Source organism: Tupaia chinensis, unplaced genomic scaffold, assembly GCF_000334495.1.
Source record: "Tupaia chinensis unplaced genomic scaffold, TupChi_1.0 Scaffold000335_1, whole genome shotgun sequence".
In the NCBI taxonomy this organism is placed as follows: domain Eukaryota; kingdom Metazoa; phylum Chordata; class Mammalia; order Scandentia; family Tupaiidae; genus Tupaia; species Tupaia belangeri.
In genome coordinates this window covers 364,088-374,035 of record NW_006159829.1, presented here as the reverse complement: position 1 = coordinate 374,035, position 9,948 = coordinate 364,088, and the positions used below count along the sequence as shown (strand labels likewise).

The following is a 9,948-nucleotide window of genomic DNA, read 5'->3' as shown; positions in this document are numbered from 1 at the left end:
TCTGTGGTCTTCGCCGGCGCGGTGGGAGGAGCGTGCTCCGGGCGCCGGGCCTCGGCTAGCCCTTGCCAAGCCCAGCGCGGCCCGAAGGTGAATTCTCGTCTTTCTGTTGGCCCCTCTCCGCCTCATCCCCGGCCCTTCGCGGCTTCCAGGGCCACACGCCCGGCCGCAGAGCGCCGGCGAAGACGTCTGGCCTCGGCCTCCAAGCTGGCGTGGACATTAGGTGAGAGGCACGCAGCGCTGCCCCAGATGTTTCTGCCGCTGTGTTGCTTCATCCTGGGGCCCGAGGCCACCTTGCTGGCCCAGGCCGAAGGAGCACTCCCAGGTGCGTAGAGGTGGTTCGGAGGCGCTGGCCTGGCTTTCGCCGGGAGGTTTCCCTAGAAGTCTTTTAATACAGCAACCGACGCTGTGCAGACGAGGTGTTTTGCCCCCTTCACGTTGTCACAGTCTGGAGGGTTGCTGGGGCCTGAGGAGCTGCCAGTGCCCGCGGACCGAGCTGGGAACCAGTGTTCATACCGCAGGCTGTGGAGCCCATCTTCATCTCCCCGCTGTAGCAGCAGAATCTTCGCTGAGCTTGTCTCGGTGAGTGAGAGAAACGTCTGCCCTGTCCAGAGATGACGGCCTTTGTCCCTGCCACTGGGTCGCGTTCCGACAGTGTCAGTGGATTTGCAGAGCCTGCACTGCTCCAGCCTTCCCAGTGACCGGGATGCAGTCCTGCCTCTCAGGGAGGGCTAGGGAATGGCAGGATAAAGGGCAGAGCCAGAGTGGAAGGAGAGGTGGGGAAGTAGCTGCTGGCGCTGGAGCAGTTGGAAGGGCTGTCACAGACACAGCCGGGTCTGGCCATTGAAAGGACACTGGACTTGACAGGAACAAAGGAGAAGCTCCATGTGGTCCTTGGGCAGGTCCCCTAGAACAGCATGCTGGGGGCTGGGAGGCGGTGGGGGTGAAGAAGCAGCTGGCTCCACTTCTCTGGCCTTGAGCAGGTCACCTCCCTGCAGGGATGGCTCCTGTGGACTGCTGAGAGGAGTCCATAGGAAAGAAGTGGGGACCAGCAGATGGCGTAGCAGTTACTTCACCGGATTCCCCCATGGTTCAAGTTCTGGACCCTGTGGTTTGAAACTAGGGTGTGGGGGACCAGCAGATGGCGTAATGGTTATGTTGCTGGACTCCCATGTAGTCGACTGTGGTCCGAGTCCCAGACCCCGTGGCTTAAACTCACGCTGGGCGCATGTGCGTGCGTGCCCAAGATCCTGAGAGGAGAATGGAGAAGGATGTGGCCATCCCCTCTGGGGGGTGATTTCTCACTTTCTCTTTCACTTTGTCTTCTCTCTCTGGTGAGCACTCACACCCTAAGACTAAAACCTCTAAAAACAATAAATAATAAAATAAGAACTGGAGGCTGGCCAGTGGCATGGAGATTAAGGCCCTGGATCCCATATGACTGACTCTGCAGTTCGGGCCCTAGACCCAGTGGCATGAAAAATATGCTGGGTGTATGTGCGCATATCCAAAATCCCAAGAAGAGAGTGGAGGAGAAGGGATTGTGGTGTGGCCTTGTACCCTGAGGGTGCTTTTCCATTTTCTGTCTTTCTCCTCAGCAAATGCACACGCTCTATACCAAACTATCTAAAAAAGAGAGAGAGAAGGGACCAAGAAGTGCCTCTGCACTGTGACTGGCACACACCAGGCCGTCAGCCCCTTGCTGCCGAGGGTGTGGCCTAGGCTCTGAGGGTGGCAGGCCCCAAGATGGGGGTCCTCCCGGATTGAATGCCTCACTGTTGCGCTTCTTCCTCTTGTCCGTAGGCTGACACTCAGGAAGCAACCTCCCCCCCCCACGCTTCCTTTGGCTTGTGAGCCAACTGCAGGCCCCAGCATGGTGTCCAGTCCCCAGTGCAGGGCTCAGAGCTGAGGTCCACAGGGTACCACCCCTGGCCACGCAGATCACCTGGCAATGGCTGCTGCCTCACAGCAGCAGTGCCTCGAGGCTGTGCCGTGGAGGTTTCATCCAGCAAGTTCTGGCTGCTAAAATGGGAACATGCTCTGCCAGCCCGATGTACTGTGGGCCCAGGGGCCTTGCACATTGCTGCTTTCATTATACATTTCATTCGGGTTTCTTTAAGTGAAAGTATTGATTTGGAGCCAGCTGGTGGCATAGTTGTTAAAGTGCTAGACTCAACCATGGTTCGAGTCCTGGACCCGGAGACTTGAAACTCATGCCAGGTGTGTGTGCATACATGCCCAAAATCCGAAGAGGAGAATGGAGAAAGGATTGCAGCATGGCCATCCCCCCTGGGGGTAATTTTTCACTTTCTCTCATTGTCTTTTTCTGTCTCTGGTGAGTGCATATGCCCTCTACCCTTCTCTCAAAAGAAAGGGGAGCTAAGTGAAAACTGAAGATTGTTGATTTTGATTTGTATTTCTTCAAAAGATAGGTTCTTTTTGGGAACCAGTAGTTAGTGTAATGGCTATGTCGCTGGACTCCCACGTAGTCGACCGCGGTTCGCGTCCCGGACCCGGTGGCTTAAAACTCACGCCGGGCATGTGTGCGTGCGTGCCCAAGATCCCGAGAGGAGAATGGAGGAGAAGGGATTGCGGCGTGACCATCCCCCCTGGGGGGTGATTTCTCGCTTTCTGTCTCTCTGTCTCTCTCTGTCTGTCTGGCGAGTGCACGCGCCCTATAGCGAAAATCTCTCAAAAAAAAATAGACAAAAAAAACAAGATACGTTCTTTTTTAAAAAAATAGTGTTGCCATAGGGTTCTTGTGTTTGCCAGAGAACACAGAGAACAAGAGAGAGAAAGTGAGAACTTTCCCCCTCAGGCCATGGCCATGCCACAATCCCTTCTCCACTCTTCTCTTGGGATTTTGGACATGCACACACACCTACCTGGTGTGATTCTCAAGCCACCAGGTCAGGAACTTGAACCGTGAAGCTGGCCATGTGGGATCTAGCTCTGTAACCTCCATGCCACCTGCTGGCCCTGATTTTGTTTTTAAAGATAATCTCTTGCTTTGATTCCACTTTCCTATGAGTTTTTTAATTTTGTTTTATTTAAAAAAAATTTTTTTTTGGAGAGGTTTTTGCTATAGGACGCGTGCGCTCACCAGACAGAGACAGAGAGATAGAAAGCGAGAAATCACCCCCCAGGGGGGATGGCCACACCGCAATCCCTTCTCCTCCATTCTCCTCTTGGGATCTTGGGCACGCACACACACGCGCCCAGCGTGAGTTTTAAGCTACCGGGTCCGGGACTCAAACCGTGGTCGACTACATGGGAGTCCAGCGACATAGCCGTTACGCTAACTGCTGGCCCCGAGTTTTTTTATTTTTAAAGTTTGCCAGATGGCGCATGTACTCGATGGAGAGGGACAAGGGTTGGGGAGTTCCTCCCGGGGCATGATCTCGGGATTTTGGGTATGCAGATAAATTTGCCGGGCATACTCTTCAGGCCACCAGGTCTGGGACTTAAACTGTGCAATTGGACACAGTATATAGATATAAATACCAGATATAGTGTGTGTGAAAGAGGAGGGTCTGAGGAAGGACATTTAAAAGAAAAATAGGCAAAGCATTAATGGCACAAAGAAATGTGGTATTATGTGTTGAAGATATTTTGTAGTTTTATCAACTGTACTAGAGGGAAATATTCACCTGTTGAAATATCCATTTTGTAAGACAAATAATAATGTGATTGATTGAATGTATAAAAAAATAAAAATAAAAATAAAGGGAAAAAAAAACTCTCAAAAAACCCCCCCAAAAAACAAAAACCGTGCAGTTGGTCAGGTGGAATCCAACTGTCTTAAACCACTGTGTCACCAGCTAGCCAAATATGTTTGACTTTTTTCAGAAGAATTATTATTTTTTAAAGAATTATTTCTATTTAACTTAATTTATTTATTTAAATTTGGCCAGAGAGGGACAGAGTGAGACAGAAAGAGAAAGTGAGAGAGCAAGCCACCAGGTCTTGGACTTGAACCATGTGGGAGTCCAGCACCCCTAACAAACCATGCCACCTGCCGACCCTTATTTATTTATTGTCTTTATTTAGAGAGTGATTTTTGCTATAGGGCATGTGCACTTAAAGGAGAGACAGAAAGTAAGAAAGCACCCCTTAGTGGGGATGAAATCCCTTCTCCATTCTCCTTTTGGGATTTTAAGAATGCCCACACATGTGTCTGGCATGAGTTTAAAACCACTAGATCTGGGACTTGAACTATAGTCAGCAATGTGAAAGTGCAATGCCTTAACTACTATGTTACCCTCTGGCCTACTATTAATTAAATTAATTAATTAATTAATTAATTAATTATTATTCGGTTTGACCCGAAAGAGGCAGAGAGAGAGAAATGGAAAGTGAGAAAGCAAGCTGCCAGGTCCAGGACTCAGACAGTAGTTGGCCATGTGGGGGTCCAGTGCCTTCACCACTATACCCTCAGAAGGAGGGCCAGCCTTGTAGCTTAGTGGTTAAGGGAGCCAGATCCCACGTGTCCGATTGCAGTTCAGTTCCTGATCCAGAAGCGTGAGGAGCATAGTGTGTGTGCATGTGTCCCCAAAGTCCCAGCAGGATGGAGAAAGAGACGGGGCTGGTGCATGACCCTCACCCTAGTACACACGCCCTCGAGCAAGTATGTCCCCAGGTGCTGTAGTAGTTATCTGAAAAGGAGAGTCAGAAGAGTGGCATTGACTCCCAGACAGGAAACCAACATCCTCATTTCACCCCTTCCTTTTCTTTTCTTTTTTTTTTAAATTATTTTATTTAACTTTATTTTATATTTATTTTTAATTTGACCAAAGAGGGACAGAGTGAGAGAGAAGGAAAGAGAAAGCATGCCACCAGGTCCAGGACGCGAACCATGGTCGGGCAGTGGGAGTCCAGCGCCCTTAACCACCACTCCACCTGCTGACCCCTCACCCCTTCCTTTTCTAAAAAAATTTATTTAACTTTATTTGTTGTTGTTATTTTGACCAGAAAGGGAAAGGAGATGTCAGAAAGCAAGCCACCAGGTCCGGCACTTGAACCGCAGTCAGCCATGTGGAAGTCCAGGGCCTTAACCACCATCCCACCTGCTGGCACCTCTCCCCACCCCCTTTTTTCCCCTTTGTTAGAGGGTGCATGCTCTTACCAGAGAGAAGAAAAACAGGGAGAGGGAGCAGGTACTTCCCAAAGGGGCGTGGTCACACCTCAGTCCCTTCTCTTCCATCTCGCGGTTCTGTCAGGGTTTCGAGTGCACGCACACGCACCCGATGTGTTTTTCTTTATTTATTTTTTTGAAATTAATTATTTAATTATTATTATTCATTTTAATCAGAGGGAGATGCACAGAGAAAGGGAGAGGGAGAAAGCAAGCTGCCAGGTCCAGGAATAGAACCACAGTCAGCCATGTGGGAGTCCAGTGTTCCAATCACCATGCCACCTGCCCAGCTCCCACCTGATGTGTTTTTCAAGCTGCCTGGGCTGGGATTCGAACCATGGTTCCTTTTGGGATTTGGCTCCCAATGCATAGCACTTAACCATTGTGTTATGGGGCTGGTAAGTTTTCTTCTTCTTCTTTTTTTTTTTTTTAAGAGAGGTTTTTGCTATAAGGCTTGTGCACTCATGAAAGACAAAGAGACAGAAAGAGAGAAATCACCCCCCAGGGGGGATAGCAACGCCACAATCCCTTCTCTCCATTCTCCTCTCGAGATTTTGGGCACGCACACACACGCACCCAGTGTGAGTTTAAGCCACCAGGTCTGGGACTCAAACCGCGGACTAAATGGGAGTCCAGCGACATAGCCATTATGCCAACTGCTGGTCCCAGGGGTTTGTAAGTTTTCTTATATAATAAGAATCCCAGTGGATCATTAAGCACAATACTCTGTGAACATTCATTGGGTGAGAAAGTCCTTCAGGGGGGAAATGGGTGCTGGGGCGGCCAGACCTGGTTTGAACCTTAGTGCCCCCTGCTATGGGTGTCAGCTTCTCGGTCCTTCTCATCCTGAGAGCAGTGACCTCTCCCGTCCCGAGTTCTGCGCCAGCTGGGACAGAGGTGTAAGGCATGGTCACCTCCGTGCTGGCCACGTGATGCTCCCGCAGACCGAGGGCCGTCCACCGAGGGCCGTCCACCGAGGCCCTCCTGTCAGGCTGCCCTATGGAGCTCTGTGGCCAAGTGCAGAGCGGGTGTGTGCCCTGGAGACGGCTGGCTCACAGAGGGCACAAGGCTGGGTCGAGCCCCACTCCTCCCCAGGCCTGTCATCATGGCAGCCCATCCCTCCTTTCTGAGGATAGAGGTCGGGCATTATGGTGGGAAAGGTGGCAGGGGTGAGGCCTCATGACTGAGCAGACGGGAGGACGGCTCCTTTGAGGTCCTTGCATTGCAGAGGTGAATCCAGAGCAGTCTCACTGTTGACTGACTAGTGGACTCACAGAACCAGAGGGTGGGCAGAGGCTGGGCCCAGAGGGGCCGGCTGGGGGCCAAGGGAGGAAGTGGACTTTCTCGTCCTGTTTTTATCCTGAAAGGAGAGGTAAAGCCCAGAACTGAGGGAGGTGGGTTTTGGACATCTACAAAGGGAGGACAAGGCAGGAGAGTGTTGGGGAGAGTTACGCAGTGTGGGAGCCACACAGCCCTGGCCCCGTGAGCAGGAAAGTGAACTCAGAGCAGAAGCCAGCAGGTTTAGCCAAGCTGGTGTCTCCCCCACAGACCGGCATGAGCCTGGCGTAGGGAGGGCGAGAAGGTACAGGGCTGCTGTGTGGGCGTGCTTCCTCGGCCGTGCTGTCTCAGTGTTTAATGGCATCCAGCCCATCCCCTGTGGGACTCACTGAGCGTCAGAGGAGTGCACCTTGGGGCAGCTTGTCTCAAAGTCAGGTGTGGGGCCCCACAGAGCCTCCCTGTGTGCTGGAGAGAGTGGCAGCTCTCTGGGTCTGGAGTCAGGCGGGAGTGCTGGCCTCTCCTTTCTCCGCATGAGACGTGAGTCTTACAGCTGCTGGCTTCAACTGTGCTGTCTCTTAACAAAGGGGATCTTGTCCTTTTATTTCAGATTTTAGTGTAGGAATTGGAAACAAGACGGTGACTCCGAGGCCATACTTTCTGAGGATGAAAACTTGTGTGGAACAGTGTCAGACCAACCCACAGTGATGGAGCCGCCCTCTCCTGGGCCTGCGCAGGTCTTGGAACCCAGCATAGGGGACCCATTGGAGGATGAAGAACGGCACAACCTGCGGAGTTGCCCCTTTGAAGAGGGGAGCTTCAAGCAGGTGACCGTGAGCCACTGGAGAATCCAAACAGGAGCAGCTGCACAGGTATGCGGCCAGGCAGGAAGAAGCCCTGTGCTCGGCTCAGACCCGCTCCTGCTTCCGGGAGAGCTTGTCTCGGGGGAGGCCCATCCTGGGGACCTTCACGGCACAGGTTGCCCGCTGGATTCAGGCCTAGTTAGGCATCGGATTTCTCATGCTGGCGAGAGTCCTTACGAGTGTGACCAGAGTGGGAGGGGACTTGGTCAGGGCCCACAGCTCACTGAGCACCGGAGCCCGCACGGCGGGGGGAGGCTGTACGCATGCAGGGAGTGTGGGATGGATTTTGCCCACTGCGCGGGACTCTCTGAGCACCAGCGCGGACGCCCAGGAGGGAAGCCCTTCAAATGTGCTCAGTGTGGGAAAGCCTTCTGTCACAGCTCGGACCTGCTTCGGCACCAGCGTGTTCACACCAGGGAGAGGCCTTTTGAATGCAAAGAGTGTGGAAAGGGCTTCAGCCAGAGCTCCTTGCTCATCCGCCACCAGCGGATCCACACGGGGGAGCGGCCCTACGAGTGCAACGAGTGCGGGAAGGCATTCATCCGGAGCTCCAGCCTCATCCGGCACTACCAGGTCCACACAGAGGTGAGGCAGTACGAGTGCAGCGAGTGCGGCAAGGCCTTCCGCCACCGCTCAGACCTGATTGAGCACCAGCGGATCCACACGGGGGAGAGGCCCTTCGAGTGTGGTGAGTGCGGGAAGGCCTTCATCCGCAGCTCGAAGCTGATCCCGCACCAGCGCATCCACACCGGGGAGAGGCCCTACGTGTGCAACGAGTGCGGGAAGCCGTTCAGCCAGACGTCCAACTTCACCCAGCACCAGCGGATCCACACAGGGGAGAAGCTGTACGAGTGTGGTGAGTGTGGGAAGGCCTTCTTCCTCAGCTCCTACCTCATCCGGCACCAGAAGATCCACACCGGAGAGCGGGTGTACGAGTGTAAGGAGTGCGGGAAAGCATTCCTCCAGAAAGCGCACCTCACCGAGCACCAGAAAATTCACTCCGGGGACAGGCCTTTTGAGTGCAAGGACTGCGGAAAGGCCTTTATCCAGAGCTCCAAGCTGCTGCTCCATCAGATCACCCACACCGGGGAGAAGCCCTACGTGTGCAGTCACTGCGGGAAGGGCTTTATCCAGAGGTCCAACTTCCTCCAGCACCAGAAGGTTCACACAGGGGAGAAGCTGCATGAGTGTGGTCAGCTCGGGGAGGCCCTCAGCTCAAGCCCTGCCTATAAACGCAGTGGACAGGGCGGGGAGAGGCCCTCTCCCAGCACGACCCCCATGCCTCTGGGCGAGCAGTCTGGAGGTGAGGGGAAGCATGCGGGTAACCTGTGAGGTGGTTACGCTCTGGCTCCACCAGTGAGGTTTGGAAATGGGTGGGATGTGGATCCCTGAGGCTTCTGAGATTCCAATGGGGCTGCTCTGGGTATGGGCTGCCTGCCGACTCTCACCCTGCAGCCTGCCCGGCTGTCCTCTTCCTCAGCTGTGATGGCCCCGGGACCTCGCCCTGGGACCTCACGGCTGACTGAGCGGACGCTGAGGGTGGGTATGGGAGACGTCTCGAGAAGAGAGACAGTTTCTGTACTTTATTCACAATCACAGCCTGTCTTTGAGTTAGTCCCTTTTAAAGCAGAACTGCGTGTTTTACTATGTAAAGGCGTGTTGTGTTGCAAGCATGGACCTGCCAGGTTGGAGAAGGGTGCTGTCCTGTGCGGTCAGTCCCCACTATCCACATCCCTGGCACTCCACCCCACAAGCCTCGCCTCCTGCTGCTGACCAGCCGGCCTGTGCTCTGGCCTCCTGCCTCGCTGTGTGAAGGGTCCCTGCTTGCGGTGCCTGAGAACATGTCCCTCAGGCTTGGCGAGGTCGCCCTCCCTGCTCCTGCCGTGCCTGGGCTCCCATTGCGCACCGAGGGGCTCACGTGGCCCGGTGTCTAGCACAAGGCAATAAAAGCCACACCTAAGTCTTGCAATTGGCGTCTCTTTTGCTTTGTCCTTTAAAAAAATTTTTTTAGGGGACAGCTGGTGGCATGGTGTTTAAGGTGGCTAGATTCCATATGGCCGGCTATATGGTTCAAGTCCTGGACTTGGTGGCTTAAAAATAGTTGATTTCTCCCATGAACAAGAGAGAGGTAGGAGAAAGAGACAGAGAGGCAGGTGTTCCCACCAGAGTGTTCATGCCATGATCCACCCACAGCTAAGCCGTCCCCAGGTCATGGACGTGGGTGCCTGCCTGGCATGTCCAGGGAGGTCTCCAGAGGTGAGCTGCGGCCCTGAGTGCTCAGTTCACAGAACTTGGCGTTACTTGGCGTCTGTGCTGGGTTTCCCCCTTGTCACTTCTACTCTGCTGTTCAGCCCTGGTGAGGGCTGTTGCGGTCCTGGAACGCGCCTTCAGTAGAGCCTGTCTTAGTCTTGGCCCTGCTTAGCTCAGAAGCCGCAGGCAGCAGCCCGTTCAGTTGACCCTGCCAGGCACACTGCCCGCAGCACTGCCCACTGCCTTCTTGTCCGAGAGTGCAGCCCACGCAGAGAGGGCTGTCCTGGGGCGCCAGAGTTCCTTCAGTCCTGGCAATTCCAGGACTGCCACGCCCCTTTTAAGTTCCCTGCTCCTTGGCTCACATGTTTGATGTATATGAGGAGGTTCTGAGTACTGGGGAAACAGGCTGGACCTGCAGTCCTCAAGCTG

At 53.8% G+C, this 9,948-nt stretch overlaps 1 protein-coding gene across 2 annotated transcripts; it reads left to right on the top strand.

Moving 5' to 3' along the window:
• The first annotated feature begins 6 nt into the window (after positions 1–6).
• On the top strand, positions 7–9,238 carry ZNF623 (zinc finger protein 623). 2 transcript variants are annotated; one of them, XM_014589172.1, is made up of 3 exons: positions 7–322; positions 445–579; positions 7,017–9,238. In XM_014589172.1, exon 3 carries the CDS (start codon positions 7,114–7,116, stop codon positions 8,599–8,601), a length of 1,488 nt encoding a protein of 495 aa, XP_014444658.1. In that variant the 5' UTR covers positions 7–322; positions 445–579; positions 7,017–7,113; the 3' UTR covers positions 8,602–9,238. The 2 variants fall into 2 exon arrangements, with proteins under 2 accessions (XP_014444658.1, XP_006152130.2); XM_006152068.2 differs by lacking the exon at positions 445–579.
• The last annotated feature ends 710 nt before the right edge of the window (positions 9,239–9,948 follow it).